The sequence below is a fragment of the Anolis carolinensis genome, chromosome 5, assembly GCF_035594765.1.
Source record: "Anolis carolinensis isolate JA03-04 chromosome 5, rAnoCar3.1.pri, whole genome shotgun sequence".
In the NCBI taxonomy this organism is placed as follows: Eukaryota; Metazoa; Chordata; class Lepidosauria; order Squamata; family Dactyloidae; genus Anolis; species Anolis carolinensis.
In genome coordinates, this window is record NC_085845.1 from 54,362,612 (window position 1) to 54,390,045 (window position 27,434).

At 37.8% G+C, this 27,434-nt stretch overlaps 1 protein-coding gene across 2 annotated transcripts in view; it reads right to left on the bottom strand.

Annotated features, from left to right (window-relative positions):
* fstl5 (follistatin like 5) overlaps positions 1 to 27,434 on the bottom strand; it is a 452,120-nt gene that overhangs the window by 38,781 nt on the left and 385,905 nt on the right. Inside the window, exons 11-13 of one of the 2 annotated variants that reach the window (XM_062981257.1) lie at positions 25,681 to 25,707; positions 18,845 to 18,963; positions 10,740 to 10,889 (exon numbers count right to left, since the gene is read on the bottom strand). In XM_062981257.1, the coding sequence (XP_062837327.1) occupies positions 10,740 to 10,889; positions 18,845 to 18,963; positions 25,681 to 25,707 (296 nt within the window). The remainder of the gene's footprint in view (positions 1 to 10,739; positions 10,890 to 18,844; positions 18,964 to 25,680; positions 25,708 to 27,434) is intronic. The other variant, XM_062981258.1, reaches the window with a different exon arrangement.

Here is a 27,434-nt window from a genome sequence, read left to right on the forward strand (position 1 = left end):
TTTTCTTTTAAAAACTCAGTTAAGTCTTTCATGACTGGATCAATTACCACACAACAGAAAACTATACACATTTGAAATAAAAAAACTTATCATTGTTGATCACCCTTTAACTTACAGGAAACATAGTTTTTACAAAATCAGACAGGATGATTTGATCACACTCATTGAAACCTGTTCCCGAGAATCTAAATACTTCCAGTCAATGACCAATTTCTATATGAAGGCATGATCAAGGCCTCATTCTTACATTATTTCACTAGGACACTTTCTTTTAATATGCAATATTTTATGAGCATGAGCCACTCCCACATAAGATAGCCATTCAGGAGTGAGAATGTTATACCTACACTAAAGTCATTCCATTAGTTGCCAATTACTTTCTGGGCAAAAAACAAAGTATTGGTTTTGATTTTAAAGTCCTACAAGGTTTGGGTCCATGTTACCTACAGAATCATCTCTTCCTGTACAATCTGCCCCAAACACTTAGGTCCTCTGGGGGCCTGCCAGAACCCGACTGGCGATCATCACCCAGAGGACTTTTTCATCAGCTGCCCCAAGACTTTGGAATGACCTGCCAGAAAAGCTCTGACAGTTAAATCAGCTGTCAGAATTTAAAACACATTTAAAAACCTATCTCTTCCAGCAGGCTTCCCCAGCCAGTTTTAATCATAAATTTTTAAACTCACTATATTTTAATCTTTGTTCTGTGTATTTTAATATATGTATTTTGCAGAAATATGTTTTAATGTGTGTATATTATATAATTATTATGTTTTTTCAGCTTTGTAGCTACTTGCCACATAGCCATGAGAAGATTCTGTAAGAAATAAAATTGTTTTTATTATTCACAGTAGCTAATTTGAAACACTACTATTATGCCTAAAATTGCATCTACTGCATCTGCAAATGCTCAGAAAGATCCTTGACTTTGAAAAAGGAAAGATGCAGTACAGTTCTTCAGAAAAAAATATAACTGACATTATTATATGATTAAATGTTAACTGTTAAGTCAAAAGGTTTATATATGGGAATGATCAAAAGAAAGGAAATCCTTTGTAAAGTGTCTGGGTCCATGAACTGGTTTGAAAGGGCTACAGGATGTCTATAAGTATGCTTCTCCCTTGTGACATGCAAAACTTCGATGCATTATGGCTATATCCTTGCTCTTTTTTGCTAAAGCCATAGGCTAGATGCAATATTTCATCTCAACTAGAATAGACTCATTTCATCATTGTGATTTACAGAAGAGTTGACTTACCATATCTGAGTCATTAAATGTAAGGATGGAAAGAATATTGGAAAACATTCCCCCAAATGGTTGAAAAACATATTCTCAAAGTGCTGAGAAACCCACATGAGAAGAATCCTGAACTAATGAGAATTGTCACAGTTCAGAATGTATTCTATGCAAAAGTCACAAGTGGATTCTTTTTCTCTGTGAAAACATCAATTAATGTGTAAGAATGCCATAACTAAGCATGTACTTTGCATAAAAATTGCACATGGTTGATTTGCATAGAAAATACATTTGGAGTGTTGTGTGGTTTCCAGGCTGAATGGCCATGTTCTAGCAGCCTTTGCTCATGACATTTTGCCTGCATCTGTGGCTGGCATCTTCAGAGGATCTGATGGTAGTAAAGCAAGTGGAGTATATATACCTGTGGAATGTCCAGGGTGGGAGAAAGAACCAATGTTTATTGACTAAGTGTGAAAGGTGCAATTAGCAAGCCTGAGATTGTATAGTCAATAGTGAGGGCATCTGCATGGAATTTGCTAAGCCTTTATTCCCTCTAACTGTTTACGAGGGTTGAATGAAAAGTAATGCCTCCATCTTTAAACTCAGAAATAATCCTTAGAATGTGCTTTTAACTACCACTATTCACTTTTCCACATAATCACCAGACAATTGGATACATTTCTGCCAACAATAAACAAGTTTTCTGAAGCCATCATGGAAGAAGTTGACACTTTGTTTTCGCAACCAGCATCTCACAGTACCCATCGTGCACCAATCTTCTGATAGCCAAGCAAAGCAATAATGTGACCCACACATTCTTGTAAAATTCCAATTATGCTTGAAATTTCTCCCTTAGTGATACGACGATTGTTTTGAATCAATCTGTTAACCTTTTGCTTGTGAAACTTAGTGGTTGCTGTCACAGGACGTCCAACTCTTTGTTTGTCACGAGGGTCAGAAGTTCCCACCTCAACATCTTTAAACTTACTCACCGAACAACGCATAATACTCACAACAACACAATCACCATAAACAGCTGGCATTCTCTGATGAATCTCCTTTGGGGTGACACCTTCTGCTTTCAAGAATTCAATGACTGCACATTGCTTAAGTCGCATTGACTGACCGTTTGCTCAGGGTTCCATACTTCACACTTTAACAACACAACAATTCAGTGCTAAGGCTTCCCGCCAAATGGGACTGTAGAGGGGAGTCTACTGAACAAGCCAGTACCTGCCGCATACCAGTACTGCCATCTTTTGAGGAGTTATGAAGGTGGAGGCATTACTTTTCGTTCAACCCTCGTATTACCTGAAGACATCCTTTGTCTAGATGGTGTTCACTGGCCCTTCATTGCTTGCTCTTTGGGGGGTTTCCTCTGTCTGGGTGGTGTTCATTAATTACTGCCTTGATTCTGGTGTTTCTAAATACTGTTAACCAGATTTTGTTCATTTTCATGGTTTCTTCCTTTCTGTCGAAATTGTCCATGTGCTTGTGGATTTCAATAGCCTCTAAACCAGTGCAGCTCAAAGAACCCTAAAATTCTGCATACATGTGCTTATTAGACAAAGAATATGATTTCTTGTAAAACAATTTTGAGTTGCTTTCCAAAACAGTTGTACATTTTTCAAAGTGAATGGAGAGCAAAGGATATGCACCTTCAGAATAATGTGCATATTTGATTTCTTCTATGCTCAGGCATCTTAGTGATTTAGAAAGGGAAAATAAATAGCTTTCATTGAACTTGAGTAGCTGAGACTCTAAATGCCTCACACACAGGGATTACATATTTAAAGATGTATGTCTAAATCCAAGAAAACTCCTGGGGTTTGCAAAAAGAATATTGTAGCATATTACTTTCTTGATAAGGAGATCAAATTTGTTTGTATGATATTACAAGTAATGCTGAGCCACCTCTTTTTTCAAACTGCCAAAGTATTTCACATTAGTTACAGTTCAATGCTGAAATTTCACTTGTAAAATGTCAAAGACAAATTATATTTCTTTTATGGCAGACAATGCTTTACAGTTTTATAATACATTCTATCATCACAGCATTAAAAAAAATCATACAAGCGTTACAGTTTTCCTCTCTGTTTTCCATAAAATACTTATTTAGGTTGATAAAATGTAAAGCCCTTGATGTTTTAAGAGTGTTTAGTTAACTTTGATGGTCCATCCTACAGAAACTTCGATACATAGTTCAATCAAGAATTGAGAAACTTCTGCTAAAGGGATTTAATTTATATTTCTAGCAAAGCATTCTAAATACTTCACCAGAACTTTTTAAAAATATCTTCATTTCTTAGGGTAGAACTCTGTAATTTAGAATAGTGCCGATCTACTATAACTGTATAGTACAGATACACTTCCAGGAATGTTTTATAATAAGTTCAATCAAACTTGTGAGAAAGCTCTTTAAACTGGAGAGGATAGGGTTGTAATATTGTTACTAGAATTTCCATCCAAAGCAGAACAGTAGTGCAGAACAGCAGTAGATTCTGTTGGTCTGAGTTTTAAGGCCTTCAAAAAGGCAGACTACTTGGAGGCAGGTGATGTCTTTCAATATGTAAAGAGCAGACATGAGATTTCATCTCCCAGCACCATATCGACTTCTTAGACCTGGCTCCAGGGACCATCCAGCACCACTGATCTTCTTGGCTATATCACCCCAATTACCATGGCCAAGCATGGTCAGACAACATGAAGGAGAAGGCAAAGAGCCTTCCTTCCCCACACTAACTTCCTCCCTTTGGGGGCATGAACAGCAACTTTGGGAGCAGAAGTCACTGGAATATATATAATGGGTTTATCTCAAATTATGAGACAAACTTTATGAACCATACATTCTGTTTTGACCCAGATTTGATAGGATAAAATATGTTGAAAAAGTAACAGGTGACATAAAGTACGGCAGTTATGGATTCATAATCTACAGTGATGGAGCCATAACTGCTCTGTATTCAGTAAAACTATGTAGTTTTCCTTGAAACCTACATAATACCATCTAGCCCACCTTCAGTGCTAATGGCTGCATCAGGTGAAGGAAGTCTACTGAACTTCTGTTCAGAGTATAAGAAGAAGATGTTTCCACTAATCTGTAAGTAAGGCTGCAACAATTAGAAGTATTAACAAGTTACAGTGTCACTTGTCATTGTTCTTGTGCCCCAATGGAAAGTAGGTTTGTGCACAGATTCATTATAGATGTTTCCTTTGACTTGTTGGGTTATTTTGGTTGCTTCAGATGCCTGTAACGGCATGGGTTCCAACACCAATTTTTTTTCCTGGCTGTAACAGAATAGCAGCTGTCGAAGACCTGGCTGCTTTGGTTTCTTTTTCTTACACTGGGGTGAGGGGAGGAAGGCAGTCACTAGAAGGGAAAGGAACCCAGAAAGGGCGTTTTCTTAATCCCTTGCCTGAAACCCATGTCTCCTCTTGTATTAAACCTGGGTCTCCTTTAAAAAGAGAAGGGAAAGGATAGCAGGAAAGAGAGTTTCTAAAACCCTTACCTTAAACCTGGGATATTCCCTCCCGCCCCCATCGCCACCAATGTGCCAGATTGAAAATGAATCTTTTGGTTTCCCAGATTGAAAATGGATTTCTGTCCTCCCAAAATGAGAAGGCTTTTGAAAAATGGATCGGGGCCCTCCCCGAAATCCGGGATACTGAAACGGATCAAGGTTTACCCGAATTGCACAAGCCTAATGGAAAGCTGAACAGAACTCCTTTAATCAATCTGACTCCTGGCTCTGAATATGGGCTAGTCATATTTAGCTAAAAGACTTCTTAATTACTCAGATTTAACTAAGTAGTCTATGTAGAATATTGGAATATTTTATTAATGAATACTCACATTGCAATTTGATAAGTGTGGCTGAATTTGGCTGCCCTCTGCACTTTCCAAACTATAATTCTCGGTTTTAAAATGTACAGATGCATTATTTTATAGTTTAGATAATATTATCAGAATGAGGTTATGGAAATGCTTTATTATAAATAAGAGCAATCTTAATTCTAACTTTCTGTTTTAAAACTTATAAAAGTCTTATATATGTAAGCATATAGGTGTTTGCTATATGTTAGTTTTTGTGATGTTAAAGACATTTTAGAAAACTGGGAAGATTGGCAAAGCATTAACTTTTAATAGCTGTAGTGTCTGACACTTTCTATGTGTTTCAAATTTCATTCTTTTTATGAAAATGACAGCAGAATTTTTAGCAATGGATAATGCTTATTCATGAACTGAAAGAACAGCTGAATGGTTAAAAGTTACATTTATATTTTAGAAAGTGCAAATTTCTCATTCCCTACATGAATATAGAGAGCCAGTGTGATGTAGTATTTGAACGTTGGACTCTTACTCTGGAGAGAAGGGTCCAAATCACCCACTCAGTCATGGAAACCATTGAGTGACGTTAATCATTTCCCAGTTTCTCAAGAAATGCCTATAATAAGTTGTTTTTAGTGTCATCAATGTTATTTTGGAAATAACTTGAAGGCATATGACTTCACAAACAGGAAATTAAAAAAATCATTATTTGAGTTCAGAAACATGGTGCTAACAAAATGTAGCCTTTCAGAGATTGCTGAAAATTCTACATGTGGAATTTTGATGTGGGTGAAACGCCAGAAGAGAATATTTCTGGAACATTGCCATAAAGCCTGGAAAATTCACAACAACCCACTACATGACTTTTAATTGACCTACCCCTGCACCCAAAGGTGAAAAGCCTCTAAAACATATCTTCATAATCAATTGGAAAACTAATATTGTTTGTTATGTTATATAGCAGTGTTTCCCAAGCTGTCTGATGTGAGAGACTGTCAGACCTCTGTCAACTGGGCACCAAGAACCATACACGGAGGCCAGTCTCTATCTAATATCTTTATTAAGGAAATATATAAAAGCAATAAAAACAAGTGAAGAATATAGTTCAGAAGCAGACCTTTCAAATGAGGTCAAATATAGTCCAAAAATGTATAGTCCAATAAATGATATTAGAGTTCAAAGTTCTTTATCCAATACCGAAACACACACTATTGCCAAGCAATAGTGTGGGGAAATGTCAGAGTCTTAGAAGTCCAATGAAGCTTGACAACAAGGCTGGGACAAGGCTGGATGTAACTTGGTTCTTTAACAAAGTCCGTGACTAGGTACAAGGTAACCCGTGGATCCTGGAACAAGGTCCGTGGTTGAAAGCAAAGCGATGCATAAACTTGAATACTTGATCCGGGAGGCAAGGAACTGGGGTTACGAAGTCCACACACGATCTCACTCCTGAAGCTGATCTGTTGACTCCGCAAAGAATCTCCCGCGCCAAACACCTATATTGGGTCTCGTTTTCCCGCCAACAATCTCTTTCCCTAGAGAACGAGAAGCGAAACCCAACTCTGTCCAGATGCATGACTCCTTAGAATTTCCCAAGGGAAGCAGGCCTAATCAGCCTGTTGTTTGGCAGCGATCCGTAAACTCCTCCGATTTGCTTCTCTGACTCCTCTGTCTCTAGAGTAAGATTCCCTCCTGGGAAACGGAGGGGAGGAATGCCCAAGGCCTGTTTTACTGAATTCTTGAGGGCAAACATCAACATCCGGCAGGTGAAAGGACTCCGGCTCTTGTTGAACCGGCGAAAACCCCATGTTTTCATCTTCATCTGCCACGATAGTACTAGGAACAGGACTACAAGGCCCATGAGGCATCACAGAGACCCATAGTTATTTTCATCCAATGTGCTAGGTACCGCCATCATAGAATCATAGAATCATAGAATAGTAGAGTTGGAAGAGATCTCATGGACCATCCAGTCCAACCCCCTGCCAAGAAGCAGGAAATCGCATTCAAAGCACCCCCGACAGATGGCCATCCAGCCTCTGCTTAAAAGCCTCCAAAGAAGGAGCCTCCACCACAGTCCGGGGGAGAGAGTTCCACTGCTGAACAGGCCTCACAGTGAGGAAATTCTTCCTGATGTTCAGGTGGAATCTCCTTTCCTATAGTTTGAAGCCATTGTTCCGTGTCCTAGTCTGGATGGCAGCAGAAAACAAGCTTGCTTCCTCCTCCCTATGACTTCCCTTCACGTATTTGTACAAGGCTATCATGTCTCCTCTCAGCCTTCTCTTCTGCAGGCTAAACATGCCTAGTTCTTTAAGCCGCTCCTCATAGGGCTTGTTCTCCAGACCCTTAATCATTTTAGTTGCCCTCCTCTGGACGCATTCCAGCTTATCAACATCTCCCTTCAATTGTGGTGACCAGAATTGGACACAGTATTCCAGGTGTGGTCTGACCAAGGCAGAATAGAGGGGTAGCATGACTTCCCTGGATCTAGATGCTATACCCCTATTTATGCAGGCCAGAATTCCGTTGGCTTTTTTAGCAGCCACATCACATTGTAGGCTCATATTTAACTTGTTGTCCACGAGGACTCCAAGATCTTTTTCACATGTACTGCTGTCGAGCCAGGAATCCTCCATTCTGTATCTTTGCATTCCATTTTTTTCTGCTGAAGTGAAGTATCTTGCATTTGTCCCTGTTGAACTTCATTTTGTTAGTTTGGGCCCATCTCTCTAGTCTGTCAAGATCGTTTTGAATTCTGCTCCTATCTTCTGGAGTGTTAGATATTCCTCCCAGTTTGGTGTCATCTGCAAACTTGATGATTGTGTCTTCTAACCCTTCATCTAAGTCGTTAATAAAGATATTGAACAGAACCGGGCCTAGGACGGAACCCTGCGGCACTCCACTCGTCACTTCTTTCCAAGATGAAGATGACACATTGGTGAGCACCCTTTGGGTTCGTTCACTTAGCCAATTACAGATCCACCTATCCGTAGTTTTGTCTAGCCCACATTTTACTAGTTTGTTTGCCAGAAGGTCGTGGGGGACTTTGTCGAAGGCCTTACTGAAATCCAGGTAGGCTACATCCACGGCTTTCCCTGTATCAACCCAACTCGTAACTCTATCGAAAAAAGAGATCAGATTAGTCTGGCATGACTTGTTTTTGGCAAATCCGTGTTGGCTATTAGCAATGACTGCATTTGCTTCTAGATGTTCGCAGACCACTTCCTGGTATCGATGTTAGGCTGACCGGACGGTAATTGTTTGGGTCGTTCTTTTTTCCCTTCTTGAAGATAGGGACCACATTCGCCCTCCTCTAATCTGCTGGGACTTCCCCCATTCTCCAAGAACTCTCAAAGATAATTGCCAGTGGTTCTGAAATAACCTCAGCTAGTTCCTTCAATACTCTTGGATGTAGCTGATCTGGCCCTGGGGACTTGAATTCGTTTAGAGCGGCCAGGTGTTCCTGGACAACTTGTTTCCCTATTTGGGGTTGGATTTCCCCTAATCCTTCGTCCATTCCACGTTGCTGAGGTTGAAGATGGCTTTCTTTTTGTGAGAAGATTGAGGCAAAGAAGGCATTAAGTAGTTCTGCCTTTTCCCTGTCCCCTGTCGCCATCACCCCATCTTCTCCTCACAGAGGCCCTATTGCCTCCTTGTTCTTCCTTTTTCTACCAACGTAGGCAAAAAAGCCTTTTTTGTTGTTTTTAATGTCCCTGGCAAGCCTGAGGTCATTTTGCGCTTTAGCCTTGTGAACCTTTTCCCTACAGGAGTTGGCTATATGTTTCTCCCCTTTTCCACTTCTTGTGCATGTCTCTTTTGAGTTTTAGCCCAGTTAGAAGTTCTTTGGACATCCATTCTGGCTTCTTTGTACTTGTCTTATTTTTTTTCTTTGTTGGCATTGTTTGCATTTGCGCCTTGAGTACTTCACTTTTAAAAAACTCCCATCCATCCTTAACTCCCTTGTCTTTTAATATTGGTGTCCATGGAATGCTGCTCAGTATTTCCTTCATTTTTTGGAAGTCAGCTCTCTTAAAGTCCAGAATGCGTGTTTGACTTCTTAGTTTCAGCCTTCCTTTGTATCGCAAACTGCAGGAGCACATGGTCACTTGCCCCTAAGGATCCGACCACTTCGACTGTATTGATCAGGTTTTCCACATTTGTTAAGATTAGATCAAGAGTACCTGATCCCCTTGTTGCCTCTTCTACCTTCTGGACCATAAAATTGTCTGCAAGGCAAGTGAGGAATTCGTTGGACTTTGTACTCTTGGCTGAGTTTGTTTTCCAGCAGATATCGGGATAGTTGATATCGCCCATGACTACTATATCTCTTCTTTGTGCTTGTTTGGTCAGCTGTTGACAGAAGGCTTCATCAAGTCCTTCATCCTGACTCGGAGGTCTGTAGTAGACACCCACGACAAGATCTCTTTGAGTCCCGGTTCCCTTGATTCTTATCCAGATGCTTTCAAGCTGGTTTCCCGGATTACAGTCTTGCATTTTTTTCGCAATGTAACTGTTTTTGACATATAAAGCTACTCCCCCTCCTCCCCCCTTTGTTCTATTTCTGTGAAAGTGCTCATTGACTACAGTTATTTCTTACTTGCTTGGAAACTCATCAAACACTGGTAGGCAATGGCTGTGACTGGCACTGATCTCTAGATGACCAATTTGAATAACGCTGCTATATAAGATATATAACATTTTTCATACACATATATATCTATATATATGGGAGAGTGTAAAAACATGTATTGACTCATACACACTGAAAAATGCATACACACATATTCAAACACACATACACCTCTTCTCCACAATGAAACTTTAACCCTTTGACCCAGAGTAATGTAGGATATTTTATTTTCTGAACTTGTAAATCTTTGATATCAAACTTCTATTTGTACTTTCCTCTCCCCTTTTTAACACAGATGCTTCCACTTTATCTTCAAGGAAAAACACATAAAACACCTCTTCACACTTTTGTTTTCACCATGGGAAGGTCAAAGACTGAGGGGCAAGGGTTGTTATGGGGCAAAGGATGCTAGAGTTAACCATTTAACATCCTAAATGTGCATGTTTGAAACTTTCTGTTCATTTTTCAATGAACAAACTCCACTTTTCTCTGCATCATTGTTGCCTCCTGCCAAATTTTCCCTTTTCTTGTCTCTCTTCAACAAGACCTTCACTTTGTTTGTGGACAAGTAGATAAGGTTAATAAGTAAAGCTATTCTGATACGTTTCTGTAAAGATCACATTTGTTCCTTTCTTTGTTAGATCTCGTCCATATGGGACTATTTGTTCAGCTTCTGCCTTGCTAATCTGAATACTTTGCAAGAAAGTCTTACTACTGTCTCCCATATTATTATTTTTTTTAAATTAGTGCCAACTTTCTCAACTTCAGCTCTGATATGACATGGATAAGCACCTCCATACAGCTTGTATGTTCTTCTCCTACCATTTTGTGGCTAAGGGTCAGGTTTCAGTATTTTGCTGTCCTTTTTTGAGGAACTTGTTTTTAAAGCTCAAGATACCTGTCCAGTCCAGCAAAATTGAAAATAGAGTTCCATGATAAAATACAGTTCATATAAAGATAACAAGTCAGTGGTTGTCCTCTTTGCTTTATTTTCTCTACACTGAACAATTAAATATAGTACTTTCTTTATTAAGAACACATACCTGAACCACCTTCTGTGATTGTACATCAACAATCAGTACTCTGTCTAGGGTGGGTTGAGTTACATATATGAACTTGTCTTTTACATTAGCAGCAGATGCCCAGACACACCGTTGAATTTCATCTCCTTCAGCTTTAGGACAAACTTCATCCTAGAATTAAAGAAAAAGGAGCATTTCATTTTAGAAAGTCAGAGGGTTCATAGCAGTGCCATATTTCTGCATCATTCAAATGCAGAGGAATTGAGCCCCCTTTTGACAGAAAAAGAAGACAACATTGGAGTTTCAAATAGTAAATTAATTGTGTTCAAGTGCATTCAGTTCTCCCCCCTTCTCATTGGGTCTATTAAGTATGACTAAATCATGATCCAACCCAATGACCTAAATTTAATTGCTTGGAACAGTAGAACAGATCATTGATTCAGTGAGAACTTGGGAAATCAAAGCTTACAATTTGGACTTGGAACAATGTTTCTTTAAAACATCTGTGAGATTATGATGGAATATTGAAGCTGGATATTTAAAATATTTAAACCGAATCAATTTGTTCATGTCAATTTGCCATATACACAAGAGGAATAAACAAACAAAACCATTTATTACTTATGTCTGCTTCTAAGAATTCATATGCATATAAGGATATTATCTAACAGTTTATGTATGAGTGTAATCTTTTCTGATAACTAACAGGCATCCTACTGCTATAACAATTCAAATACAAATTCCCAGCTATGGATAAATTGCACACCGATTTTCCAAAGTGCCATTTATCAGTGAATATGAAGTAAATCTATCAGGACCACTCAATTAATTGTGTTCCAAATATACTGACACTTCAAAGCAGGCTTGAAGAATCTTTAAACTCTAGTTTTGAAAATAACTCTGCTCAAAAATGTGTCACATATGCCAAGATTTTTCTTCATCTTCTCTCCATCTTATTACCAGAGACAGGTCATCAAAATAAGATTTTAGCCTACATCAGAGGCTTATTCCTGACCTAATATCATCTATTTGACACATCATTGCAGACTTTGGTAGCAATACTTTGAGGTTGTCTGAGAGTGATAGCATTCCAGTAAAAAAAAAAAAAAAGCAAAAGGCAATAATGAGCTCATAAGAAAATATCTTGTTTCCATTCATAGAAGTTTCTTTGATATTAAGCGAGAAAAACACCAGTACCAGTGACATACAGAGGAAAGCATCTTCTTAAGAGAGACAAGACACAGTTTATTCAATTATTTTGTGGCACTATGGTGTTAGCACTCAGTCTGGATCTTCATGTCAAAATGAAGCAGAAATCAGTTTCCGGGTCCTGCTTAGGATGTGTCTGCATGTGTGAGCATGTGCATAGATGATCAATTATTACTTGTTTTGAAATCTCAGAGGAAAAAGTGTTTGACAGACAAAGCTCAATGTTATTGTACTTTGCCTGGGATGTCTATAAAAATCTCCTGGGTTGACTGTTGGGAAAAAGGCACTCATCAATACTCAAATTAAAGTACCATTTCCTGGTTGGAATAGAGGTAGTCAAATCCTTTTCATTAATGCAGTAAAGTCATGGTGGGAATTGAACCTATCCACATGATCAATACAGATATACTCTCAAATTGTCTGTATGCATGAACTGGCACACCTACAACCCACCAACATATACAAAATAAGGTTTTATTCCAAAAGCCACATAAAACTAAATCTACAATGTAGTCATTCTGTTATATTATTTTGTTTTTCTCATGTCATGAGTGACTTGAGAAACTGCAAGTCGCTTCTGGTGTGAGAGAATTGGCCGTCTGCAAGGATGTTGCCCAGGGGACACCTAGATGTTCGGATGTTTTTACCATCCTTGTGGGAGGCTTCTCTCATGTCCCTGCATGGAGCTGGAGCTGATAGAGGGAGCTCATCTGTGCTCCCCCCAGATTGAATTTGAACTGGCAACCTTTAGGTCAGCAACCTAACCTTCAAGTTATCAGTCCTGACGGCACAAGGGTTTAACCCACTGTGCCACCAGGTACTTATTATATTGTTGAAAGCACAGTTATCCAGACATTTTGGCTACTTAGCACACACAGTTCTTTTTATAAACAACCAAATAGATAATCATAAAAAAGGTGGGATACAAAAAGTTTTCCCGCATGTCCCTGGTTTTTCCACTGTGATAGCTTTTAATACTATGAGAAAAATGACAAAAAATTGCTTAGTACCATTTTTTTCATGAACTATGATGCTGCAAAACAGAAACAAATTACTCTGGTTGTCAATTGATTGGTCCCATTTGAGAGGAAACTGATTTCTTCCATTAAAGGAATATTGGAATTTCCTGGGGTCAGAAAATATGTCATGATATAGGAACTGTGTATTTTACTTTAACTTACTTTTGTTCTAACCTCTGTATTCTGGTTCTGGGTATTTGGATGGAACACAGTTAATTCTGTACATGCTAATATTTATTTGGGCATGGGATGTTTTTATTTTATGATAAGTTGTAATACTGATTTTAAAATTCCTCACAATTTAAACTGTGCAAATGCTTTTATCCTAACAAAAGAGGACTATTGGGGAAACATACCTCAGGTAGCTTTTTCTAAGAGTGTAATCTCATTCAAAGGATCACATAGCAACTAATGTGGAATATTCCTGAGACCCTGTAGGTTACTGCCATTGGGTTAGTTGATTTCAAGATCAAGTGACTATACAACTTCATGCATTTATTTATCTTTCATTTATTCTTTTGATTTCTGCTGAAGCAAAGGTATTTCTAATCTATGAGCTATACTTTCTTTGTAATGATATTTTAATGTATTTATTACTGAAAAATTGAGAATTCACACGGTGCTAATTGCTCCAAAAATCAGCGAGAGAATCAGTTGCCCCAAGCAAATTGCGTTAGCTCACATTTAATTCATCAGATAACTTTCTCTCAACAATATCCAAAATGCTAATTATCAACACAATCTAACTAATCGAAAGTATTATCTAGTTTTACACCAGTAAAGTTTTACATGATGCAATCCTAATTCCTGAAATTGTAATATGAAGAATCTTCACTGCCTCTAAATTCCAGTCCTTTTGGTTCTAGGAATACCAAGACATTAACACACAACCATTTTAATGTAAATTTTACCAAAGGTCTAGAGTAGAGAATCATATGCACCTCCAACAGCTCTAGCATGGAAAGTGGTGAAGAAAGCTATATTATTCCCACACTTGGCATAGAGGTAAACTGATCCATGCAATATTTATATCAGTTCCAAGTTTCCCAAGAAGTGGATTATTTCAATTACTATATGAGAAAAAATGTCAATTTGTGAAGTAGAATTAAATCAACCAAAGAGCCACAAGGTATGTGCTGTTTTGCAAATTTGACCAAAGATGGGAGAAAACTACAGTACTAATATATATTTGAACTCTCTTACTCTTATGACTAGTGATATTAAATTACTATGTAAGTTTCAAGTACAGGAGTCAGTATAACCTTAAGCTTCATGACACAAGTGGGAGGAACACAGTAAGTGGGTCGATAATCTGGCTTTGCCCCTTCTTCATCTTTTTCATTGTGATGGCATGCCTGAGCCTTTGGAGATAATGTCTGGCTTTACTCAGGGGCTATCTGTATACCTTCTATTAAGATCAAGACACTTAACATACAGAGGCACTTTCGGCAAGGTGAAAACATAACCAAATGAATTTATTGAAAACAAGATGAATTAAGGGGTAACTCCAGCGGGTACTATTGTAAGATAGCTTAAAACAATACATTACAAAAGGAGATTTTGCTGGTTGCAGTCATCTCTCTGGAGTCTTTGAAAGTCATCTGTCTCTGGTGCAAACCAATGGCTCACAAGCTGGAGCCCAAAGGCTGTCTCACTCTTCTTTCTTTGTGAAGCCTAAGCTGGTCAAAGGCTTCTGTTGTCTCTGGGACTAGTGGTATACAAATACTGCTGAATACAGTGTTTAGTGCTAAGGATGTCCGTTTTGGATTGCTAGGGCTAGGATTTCCAGACAATACCCAAGCCTCTAAATACTGTAGCTCTGCTGCAGAAAAAAAAAGAGTATAGCAAGAGAACTCTGTGCAGGCAAATGGACTAAACCAACTAAGGCTGGCTTCTAGGAGTTTTTAAAGCTCCACCCAAAAACTAATACAAATGGAGGTATCTACACTGTTGGGAAAACCTAAACAAGGAGAACTAAAACAAATCAGAGGAAAGGCAGAGCCAAGACTTCACATTCATTGCTGCCAAACCTTCCTATCCTGCTGGGAATTTAAGCATAGGCGTGTACTGGTTTTCTTCAGGGGTTAGTAGGAATTTTGCTTCCCCTTTGACCTTCACAGAAGTGAATGTAATTTGCTTCCTCTGTATTCTCCATGGAACTTATGGGAATATTGCTCAGGGCAATAATGTAAATTAAATAGTTTAATTGGCTCAGAATAACCTATTGATTTGTGTTTGGGCTACTAGCATGATCATATTTGTTCACTTCATTATAAATGGCCTTTATTGATCACTTCTAAGCAGGCTAATAAGAAAAAGGGGTTTCTCTGGCTGTTGTAGGTAAGAACCCATAGGCACTTTTAGGTGAAAAGTTATTTGGGAACCTGAGAATCAGGCTAGAAAAAGGGGAACAACTTTTAAGTGGGACAAATAGGTGTCTTGGCATGGCTTTGTTGTCTGGGTTGATCACTTTAGACATTTTAAAGAACAAATACATATACACTGCCTTCACCATACACTACACCACCACCTCAGTTGTATAGGAAGTTTAAAATAGGTAATAATAATGTGATCTACATGCTCTTCCCTCTGTGAGGAAGCTCACACAAAGGTTTATGAATTCCCCACAATGTATCTTGTACATAAAACTGTTTTGAAAGCTTTTGTGGTTCCACTTCTTTGAACCTAAGCCCATGTCATTTAATAGCCAAGATTTGTTAGGGTAGAGGTCCCATAAAACACTGGTAAATTGAATTTTTAAGTAATGCAGGCTTTATACAACCTGATGGATGGTGAAAGGGTTAATGCTTCTGAGAACTTGCATTTTAGGAAACAGTTTCTCACATTCAAACATCTATTGTACTGTATGGTAATAGGCGCTTACTTCAAAACAGCTTGAAATCTGCACTCAAGAGCCAGTCTATGCATTAGAAATATAAGGATTGAAATAATACATAATTCAATGAATTGGAATCATGTTTTCCTCTTCCATAAAGCGACCTCTATTGAGAAGTGTTTCTATTTCCACCTCCACCCCAAAATCACATTGTATTGCTGCCTGAAGGCATGATATTTTCAAAGCAATTAGTACAAAAAACATTTTCTCTCGTTATGTGCTTCAACTGATGGTATTACAGCAGATTTATTGGAAATATACAAGAAGATATAAAATAATAATTCTAACCTATAAAACTGAATGAAAAAAGGAAGGGGGTTAGGGAGGGGAAAGGGTAGAATACACAAGGGCTTATTTACATGCCTGTATACCCACTGCAAGATAACTATGAACCAAATTTTACCCTGCGGTAATCAAAAACATTTAAAAATTGAAAAAGAGAGGATTTTTTCTTTGATGCGTATAAGCTACATAGGATGTATGCTTCTCCATGTAATGCTGGTAACATTTTCAGATAGTTCTTAAATAATCAGTTTTGAATTAGCCATCCATAAGGGAGACTGAGAAGGTCTGACATACTTTTAGTAATGCTGAACTAATTTTAGTTAAGATACACAAATCAAAGCTTGATTAGCTACCAAAAGTATAATTATGCATTATAAAATTTATCTTGCTGTTGAGTACAGAATATATGTGTGTGTGTGTGTGTGTGCGCGTGTGTGCGCCTGCGCACATGTGTACATACATTCTTTTTTTAAAAAAAACCCTTTGTCAATGATTACTGCAGAAGCAAAGACAAGCAACTGATTTTGTTTTAATATGTAAAAAAAACTAGCAAAGGAATAGATTCTTAATAAATTAACAAGCCTTTAGAAAAGATATCAGATGAAATCCCAGACAGGAATGAAGGTGACCCACAGTTCCTTTTACCTGATGGTTGTTCGAACGAAATCCAGGGGAATTTTTTTTTTAGCAAAAACAACCAAAGATTCACTGATACTTTAAAGAGCAATAATTGTGCCATATGATTTTATAAATAAAGATTACTTCACCGGATTAATAATTTCAGTTATGAAGTGTGGGCATGTATGTACATTCGTGCATTTATCTCTATAGCAATCTGTTTTCTACCAATATACATACAGAAATATACAGTCAACAGAATCCCATATGACCATTACATACTACAGAGCACAGCAACTACAAAGCTGTGTACTGATTAGACCAGTGGTTCTCAACCTGTGGGTCCCCAGATGTTTTGGCCTTCAACTCCCAGCTGGTAAACTGGTTGGGATTTCTGGGAGTTGTAGGCCAAAACACCTGGGGAGCCACAGGTTGAGAACCACTGGATTAGACCTTCCCCAAACTCCACCAGTAAGCAGCCATCTGTCCCTCTGTTGATCAAGATGTGGCTGCCTGATGTTCTCCCATCTGTGATCTCTATCTCAACAGACATAAAAAGACCCCAGCATCACTTGCATGAGAGGCAGCTGCTTCTTTTAACTCGACCATTTTAACTCGCAAGTATTGTTTTGTTTTATTATTTATTTAAATTAATTGGAGTTTTTGTACATTTTTAGGTAAATTGTTTTATGTAAATTGATATTGTTACTGTTTTGTAAATGTCTATGTATTTTACCGTATTCTACTTGTCCTGCAGCACTATTATGTGCTTTTGTAAGCTACCCTGAGTCCCTATTGGGAGATAGTGGCAGGGTATAAATAAAGTTGTTTATTATTATTATTATTATTATTATTATTATTATTATTATTATTCTTGACTGACAGGGAAACAGACTGACAACACAGAGGCTCCATGCCTGTAAATACAGTTGGGGGAACTTTCACAATCCCTACATAGCTCCCAATCAGGGTACTATGTAGGGAATGTGAATATACAAAGCAGTTATAAATGTGTAACTGTAGGCTATATATTTGTAACTACTACCCTACATGATTCTATCCCAAGTCTGCAAATGTTGAGGTCAAAAAGCATTGAAATGCATTTGCATTAGTTTATCATTTCCTATTTAAGATAAATCCAGAGTTGGTAATATCAGGCATTTGTTGATGAACACATAATAGGAAACTCTTATATATACATTGTTTCAATTTTTAACTCTTTGAACTCTTTTAACCTTTTAAAAACTTCTTAAATTATATAATATATTTTGTGACATATAACTATCTTTGAACAGAATAAATGAATGATGACTGGACAAACAAACCATAGAAACTTCCTGATTGAGGGTGAAGGCAGTATGAACTTACAAAAAAACCCTAACTTGGTAGATTTCAGAATGGTGGGAAATTGCGCTTATTCTATTCATCAACTGAAACAAAAGTACTAATCTACTGCCGGCTTGGATTTCTCTTCCCTCTTACTCTTGAAGTTTCTATTTTGCCTAAACCACATCTTTAAAAGATATATGTACAATGCATTGAAAATATATTGATTATGTGTAATCATCATCATCCTGTCAACAAAAAACTGGGATTGCACTTTTTCTAAAACCTCAGCCTTTCCTGATGATCTGGATTCACAGGTGCCTTTATGCTAGGTGTGTTTCTAACTTGGACCATCATATGGGAATGTAACTCCAAATCCAGAGATGTTCTTCCAATTGCAGTAGTTGTTGTGCATGAAGTTTCATAGCTCTTTCTGAAGAAAGTTTTCTGATCTACAAGTGTTCATATGGCATAACCTGTATCTTCTTTATACACACGGCTCTTATACTTTAACACAATATATTGTGGCACAAAACTGTAGAAATTTTTCTACAAGTATTTGAGAAAGAGAAATAGAAATAGCACTGCTACATTTTCTCCTTGTTCACAGTTCTTTGATCCATGCCAAAGTCTCCTTTTAGAGTGGAGGCCCATTGAAAGAAAGAAATGTTAATTTCTTCATAAGGATGTATAACATCTATAAAAACGTTTTGGCTTATATCAAAAATCAAGCATTGAGGAAAAGACATAACTGGGTTATTTGGAACACTTGCCTGAAATCCAAGGAGCTTTTCAGTAGGCTTAATATGTCTCTGGAATTCACATTCTACCGGTTGTATCACTTTGATTCCATCTTCATAAAATACATAGAACATATTCCCAATTCCCAGACCTTAGGAATAAAAAAACATATTTAAAAGTACAAAATTAAACCACTCAGAACAATAAAGAGTTATTTAACAAAAGCCTTGGATATTTTAGGCCTCAGAGCAATCTGGTAATGTGCATGAAGGTAATAAAATCAAACCTATGAGATTTTTCCCCCTTTCAACCTAAAACAAAACTTTATTGTGATTCAAGATTTCACATTACAGCACTCATGAGAAACAAAAATGGCTTTTTGAATGCAAGTTTGGAAACAGGTTAGATTTTGAAAGTAGCCTTTGATTTTCACATCAAATGGATGCAAATTCCTTGTATGTTTTTTGATGCATCTTTTGTGAGGGTTGAAAGAGGTGAAATAACATTTTATAATGGCAGGAACAAATTCTAGATTTTTAAAAAATGTCTTACTGCACATTATGCATATATATTGCATCCAGTGACGGCTTACTGAAGGGCTGCTCATGCAAGTCATAGCATCTAATTTTTACCCCTTGCTAACTTAACCCCCTTGCTAACTTAACCAACATTGCCACAAACTATGATTTTAGATTGAATAATTATCTGTTATAGAACAGGAGAGAGGGATAATAATAATAATAATCATAATAATAATAATAATCATCATCATCAATATTAAAGGGTGCTCACAAAAGTCAAAGCATTTAAGTTCTGCAAGAAAATGCACCTTTCCCTAAAGAAAAGCCGAAACTGAATACTATCTATTCTAACACTGCATAAATAATATTCTGACATAGTTTTCAGGCAGTGATGGTTAACTTGGTCCCCCACTATATTATTAATACGGACTATCAGAAATGTTCATAGACCCATACATTATATCTACCATTGTCTAATGTGCATTAGAAACACTCCTACAGAACCCATAGTATAGATTGTCTTCCTTTTTATTTTTACTGTGTAACATATTAATTTTATATTCCAATTTTATACATATGGTTGGGATGAAATCTCCCTCATCCACCATAAAATAGTAGGTAAGGCCTGCTGTAATAATGCATCCTACATGGTACAAAATGTAGAACATAGGTACAAAATGGTATGTTACAAAAATGCAGAAAATAGAAAAACATCCTCTGGATGTGATACACTGATGTAGTGAGCAATTTAGTGGGACCCAAACATTTCAATGCATTTCCATATCCTTTGAGAAAATTTATTGCAGAAACAAATTAATTAAGGGTAGAAATAACATTTAATGGGATCCCATTGGAAATGCAACAACTTTTAGCACTGAAGAATGCCTCACAGTAGTAATAAGCTTAGATAGTTTGAGTCACCTAAAGTGTTCTCCCACTAATCCTGAGCTCTTTATGTTGTAAACAGATACTCTTAGGGATGTTTCTCCACCTCTTCTTCTTCTCATGAATCAGTGGTGAAGAGCAGTGGTTCTCAACCTGTGGGTCCCAGATGTTTTGGCCTTCAACTCCCAAAAATCTTAGCAGCTGGTAAACTGGCTGGGATTTTTGGGAGTTGTAGGCCAAAACACTTGGAGACCCACAGGTTGAGAACCACTGCCTAAGAGTATCGGTTTACAACACAGAGAGCTCAGGATGTTGCTTGGTTAGATCAACACCCTGAGTAGCATTCTTAGAATAGAGTCCTACAATGAAGTTTAGTTTTTTTTCTCCAAACCATTGGTGTGTTTTCTCCTCAAATCAATATTTCCAACCACTGGATGCACTTTAGCCCCTCTCAGTTCATTCCTAAGGTCATTAAGAAACACAGCTGGCTGGGAGGCAATTTTGGAGGAAAGAACCTATATGAAAGCAGTTTTGTGATCGTTTGAAATGGTCAGATCTTCCACATTTATATTCTACTTTTCAGCTTCAGGAATGGAATCATCTGACATGCCTTATCAAAATAAATTGGAACCTGTGTTCACCATCACCACCAAACATCACTAAAACACAAGATAAACCCTTAAGTAGATGAAATAGCACATTGATTAAAAGAAACAAAAACTATCAAGCAAAAATCTTGCCAACAAAAATGTCTTCTAATATAATTCCAATGCCACATTGATGTTACAGTAGCAGAACAATGGAGATTCCTTTCTCCACTCTTCTCCTTACAGTCCTAAAGCAGGTTTTAAGCTATATATTGTGGGGATGAAGTTAATCCCCATTGCTATGGTTTGATTCAATTTTGCTTTGCCAGTTTAAGCCCAGCATGGAAACATCCCCAGAGATCAGGGTGGAGCACCTTTAATCCTCTTCCTCAGTAGCTACTTGAAGGCTATTGTTTGTCCTTGGAGTATTCAAGCTTCCAACTGTGTATTTCAGTTATCCTTGTTAACCTGAACACACAAGAGAACTGAAGAGATTACAATCATTTCAAGATCTAGTATGAAGTGTTGGTTTGAAAAAAAAGGTCCATGTTATGTTTAGCTACTCCCAGGAATTATAAGTTACAATGTACTAACATGTTGGCTCATTCACAGCAAGGTGCATTCATAATATATATTCATATATCACTACATGCCAGAAAGAATTCTTGCTTTGTTTGACATTTGAATGCACATTTTGTGTGTAGCTTTATATTAAATGCAATAAAACATGACATTTTGAAATTACAATTCTCCCTAAATAAAAGTCATTTGCAAAAATGTATACAATAAAATAACCTATTTGTTATATACATGTTCTGTTAGCATATCAATTCCATCTGTTTATATTTTACCTTCTTCCCTACTTCCCATTATTAATCTGATTTCTGAAATATGGTCAAAAATCCACCTACTTTGCTTCTACAGTTATTCACACTGAAGTATGAATTCTAATTCACAAGACACACTCTGAACCTATCTAAACAATAGTTTGTCAATCATCAACTGAGGATCAAACATAGGTCATATAAATATTTATTTTGGAAGTCTAGATAATTAAAACGTTAGCATACATGTGTATGTGTTATGGAAGGAGTTAATGATAAATATGGCATTTCAATACCTGCATATTTTACATAGTTTATAATTTATATAATTGAAGATATATCACATTTAAATTACTAGCTGGGCTCAATTTTCACTTCCATTACTCATGTAACACATACTATTCAATAAGTTTTACTTTTGTATTGACAGTGATCTCAACTTGGACATGATATTCTACCTGCTTTTTTGGGGGAAAAGTAAATATAAGTTGTTGTTAAACCACATGTAATCAAAGTATATTGCCATATCTTCTTTGACCCCCAGTACATTCTCAATTCTCCATAAAGCTTATTGGGGTTCATCTTTTTAAAATTTTAGACTGCTCTATTTTTATTAAATAGGTATACAATGAGTTCTGTTCTTATTAAATCAGTACTCTAAACCAGGGTTTCTCAAACGTTTTCAGCTATGGAGTGGTTTTGGAAGCAAATGTTTCTAGTGGAGCCACAACAAATATTTATATATTGCATGAACAAACTTTTGGACACAGGGATCACATTGTTTCCAACCCCCTTCTGCCATGCAGTAGAAACACAATCAATGCACCTCAACACATGGCTGTCCAACCTTTATAATAATAATAGCAATAGGAGCAAGCCCTGGGGTTGTCCAGTCAACCAATATATGCCATGCAGAAAAAGCACAAAGCACACCTGACAAATGGCAATCCAGCCTCCGCAGTAATAGTATCAGTAGTAGTAGTAGTAATAGGAGCAACCCTAGGAGCTATCAAATTCAAACTCTTCTGCCATGCAGGAAAAGCACAATCAAATCACTCTCTGAGCAGTGTGTGTGTGTGTGTGGGGGGGGGGGGATAGGGTTTTTTAAGCAAAGAAGATGAGGGGGGTATTTGGATGGCAAGGAAAAGAGTCTGGGCAACAAGTGAGCCAGGGAGAAAAGGTCTAGGAAGTGAGGAAAGGAGTGTGGGCAGCAAGGGAGGTGGGGGAGAAAGGGTCTGTGTCCCAGGAGGATGTTGCAGCTGCTGTTTTGGTAGCTCCAAACTTTAATTTCCCTGCATTTCTCAGGGGAAGGAGGAAACAGGAGGAGGCAGAAAGCAGCATGGCACCGCGAAGCCCCTCCCTATCATTTGTGGGTTTGATAACCCCTGCTCTAAACTAACACATTTTGTTAAATAATCACATACCCTCCACCGTTTCCCAAAGGAAAGTGAGGATATATGTGACCAAGCAAAATCAGAGTGCAGTTGAGATGACAAAAGTTATTAATGAGAACTCTAGGAGACTTCAGCACTTTGCTTTCATCGATGCCAACTGCAAAGGACAATATTCCAAATCTATTCTTCCTTCAACGGAACTCAGTCCAAATTACTTTTATAATTATGCTCAAGGCAAATCTACATGGGCATTATAACTTGAAGTGGGCAAGAATCAGCTGCATCACTTTTACACTTTTACATTTTTACAAAGCCATTTTAACACATTTGTTCCCAGGGTTAGGCAAAGTTGGGGTGCTGCAGAACATTCCAACTCCGAAGCAGAACCACACTCCAGGGTGTCTGCAAACAGCAAGGCTGATTTGAAACCTGCTCTGCTGTGAACAGGGGTCAGTGCCACAGTCCTGTTTTCCCTGCACTCTGCATCATAGGGAAACAGAGGTGGCACTTACCTGTGCCATTGCTTATCACCATAGAGGTTGCCTTGGAGCTCCATAGAGCTTGGCACTTTTGCTCATGTAAGCCAAACATGTTTTGGACACATAATGAGAAGACAGGAAAGCTTGGAGAAGACAATGATGCTGGAGAAAATGGAAAGAAGAGAGGTCAACCAAGGGCAACCTGGTCGGATGGTATCCTTGAAGTGACTGGCCTGACCTTGAAGGAGGTGGGGGTGACGACAACCAACAGGGAGCTCTGGCATGGACTGGTCCATGAAGAGTCGGAAGTGACTGAACAAAGAAACAACAAAGCCAAACAACCCATGCAACTCTGCAAGGGCATCAAGCAAGGGCTCTGGAGCTCCAAAGGGGCCGATTACAGTGATGAACAATAACGCAGGTGTGTGTTACTGTCCAGTGGGACTGAAATGGGTTTGGTTACACTAGACTCCTGCTGCCAACTGCATTTGGAGCAGCCCTGAATTTGATTGCCCATCTAGATGCACGCTTAGGTTGCAATCCTAAACTGAGAAGTAAAGAGGAAAGAAAAGAGAGAAAACTGGAATGTTTTAAAGCAGTGAAAAAGTGGGAGCATACAGGAAAAAAAAATCAAGACTGCTCCTAACAAAAGAAGATTTCACTTTAAACAATCTCCTTAGTTATCAAGCCCTTGCCTGCCATCAGTATGCCAGGTTGGAAGTATGGCATATTATGAATGGGCAGCCATACATTAGTTATTTGTTATTGCTATTCTTACTGCTAGTGATGGGGAGAGAAGCTTTGACATTTTCTGTTTTATGAAATAAAATAGTTCAACTGGTTTTAAATACCATTCATTCGACCTCATCAGAAGGGCCATTAGAATCTGGCAGGATCCTTCCCTTCTAGGGTTCAGAAAAAAACTAAAGACATGGCTATGTGCTCAAGCATTCAATGAATGAACTTTCAAGCTTGACACGGTCGGTTTTTAAGATTCTGGATTAACAAGGTCTAGTGAATTAAAGGACATTACCTCGGTGCATGGTAATGTTTTATTATTGTATATTGGTTTTTATGATGTTTTAAATGTTTTTAGTTTTTAATGCCTTTTGTATTGTATTGTTGATGTGATGACACTGTGTTGCCAATTTGTAAGCCGCCCTGAGTCCCCCAGGGGAGAAGGGCGGGGTAGAAATACCGGAAATAAATAAATAAATAAATCACCATGCATCGTGGTGAATCCGGTGATGCCCATCGGGAGCATGAAGAACCCATCACTGCACGCCCCTCATTGTCTGACTCACTCTAGTCCCCATCCCACGGGGGAGAAGCATTGGCCACCTGGCTTCCCCTGTTGACTTCTGTTCAATACTAGAAGCCTCCTGTGTTGCTGACATTACAGCATGCAGCAGTTAGTTTATAATTTTATGATGGAGCCCTGCTGGAAGTTGCTCTGTGTCATGGAATGGGAGCTGGCTGGCTCCATCCTAAAAGTATAGGCGAACCAGCACATGCAACTGAAAAGTGCCTCATGTGATGAGGTCCTATAGTTATTGGGGACACAATTTACTGCTCCCCTTAAGGAGTAAAATATTGTTTTTGGCTATAGGCCACAATAAGAAAAAATAGTGAGCTATAATATGAGCCAGTGCTTTGAAACTCCTTGCTTCAAATCCAAACTTTTCAACTTTTAAATCTCTAAAACTTTGACTCACATAGTAATCAGACTTCAACAATTCTTTCTTACTCTGGAAATTTCACAAGACTGCATGCTTGGCAAAATAAGAATGATTCACATCCTTAGGTCAACATTCTGAGTGAAGATAAGCTGATTGGCTGAATGATTTATGGCAGCAACAGCACAAGTTAAGAAAGAAGTCTCCAAAGGGAATTTTAGCTGTAACTCAGATATTGCTGCAAGCATTTTCCAAATTTAGGTTTATAGATACTATTACCATGGGTTCCCCCCCCCCTTTGCACTAAAATAATTAGAAGATCTTTAATTATTGACAATGAAAAGCTATACAACAGAATTAAAATTAAAGGACAGTTGATGAAAAATGAGAATGAACATATAATTAAAACATAATTACTATAGCTACTGTCTGCTAACAAGAAATTTAATATGTGCATGAAACAAGTACATTATTACAGAATGGGAAAAAATGATATTAGTACCTTCCTCTCTCCACAATATGTTTGCAACTGCAGCATGTAAGAAGGAAAGAGAAGACATAAATGATTATGAAAATCACATGCACAGCATATCAGTTCTCAAAATAATGAAGCTGATACAAGTTTGATTTGCAAAATATCTTCCAAGGCACATCATTTTATTCTTTTTGATTGTCTAGCCTGACTCCTAGCCCTATGCATACTTAATATTTACTGCTGGAATTTATTAGGTCTTCTCATCTTCCAGTGAAAAAAGGGTTTTAGCTAATGTCAACATTGTAGCATTTATTTAGAATTTTAACAGAAACACAATTGATACACCCTGGCTGCTTTTCCTATAGAGTTACAGTGTTTAGAATGAACAATGGGTTTGGGAGAGAAACGATTTCATTGCAGTAATATAAAAAATACATCAATGGAAGATGCATTGAAATGACACTTCAGAAGTGCTCTATGTGTTCACGAATCCTTTGAAGCTTCTGAGCTCTTTCGTAGTGACTTCAAACAGTAAATCTGAAGAAAATAATTTTCTGAAGTAAAAACCAAGAAAACCCCCCATGTACTAGCACTTTTCTATGAAATTATTATTAAGATTTGAACTCTAATGCATGGACTCCAGTTTTGACTTTTAACTAAATGAAATGATATCCAAAACTTTGCATTACATTTCTAGACTAAAAAAGATTGCTAAACAGACTCAGGCAATCATGGAATAACAGATATAATTCAGAACACAAATGCAGTAATAAAAGGAACATGGCTACTAATTAAACACACGTATCTCTAAATAATCACAGAACTAATTTATCATTTCAGGAGATTCACTGGGCCTCAGGTTTGAGGCTGGAAATTTGCCACCTGGGGATGGATCCCAGTGATGTTATTGTATATAATATGTTAAATATCAACCACAGTTGCTCTAAATATATCATTTAAATACAAAACACAAAGTCTAAGAAATCAGATAATCTTTCTGGTTAGAAATTGTACAGAAAGAATGGTAAAAACATCCCTAGTTTTGATAGTCCAACCAAATAAAGTATGCCAAGCTCTGCTTTGAGCAGAAAAAAAGCTTTTGCAAGGATTGGTTTCTAACATATTGTGGTCAAAAATATAAGTTTTTCCAACCAGTAGTACTAGGACCTATGAACTCTACATTGGCTCAGATAAAACATTTATCCAGACATTTCTAGGTCCCCCAGGATAATTCTATGGTTTGCTGGAAGATTACCTAGAAATGTCTAGAGAAGTGTTCTCTCAGGTAAAAAAGAGGGCCTATATTAACAGTTTTTCTCCTTTTTGAGGATACTAAACACTAGCTCTCAGAAACGTTTAGGCATGTAGCCGGGGGGGGGGGGGTGTTGAGGGGCTTCAGCCCCCCCCCCCCGCCGAAATTCTCAGGTTGGTCCACGAGAAGGCCTTACTGGTATTATTTAAACTGTTATGTTTATTCATATCATGATCTGATCACCATGCTCAATATATCCCATATGTATGGAGGTATTGTGATAATGATACAAAAGGTTTGCTAGGGTAGATCCTCTCTCACTCAGACTCAGCACCCCCTCCCCCGAATCAAAATCCCAGCCCTGCCGAATCAAAATCCTGGCTACAGGCCTGGGGCTGGCTGTAAATCCATTTAAATTCAATAAAGATTTTTTAAATAGAAATATATGACAGTGTTACATAAAAAGATATCTGTACTGAGTTCATACACAAACTTTGAATAAAGTATTAAGACATAACTCTCTTTCAAA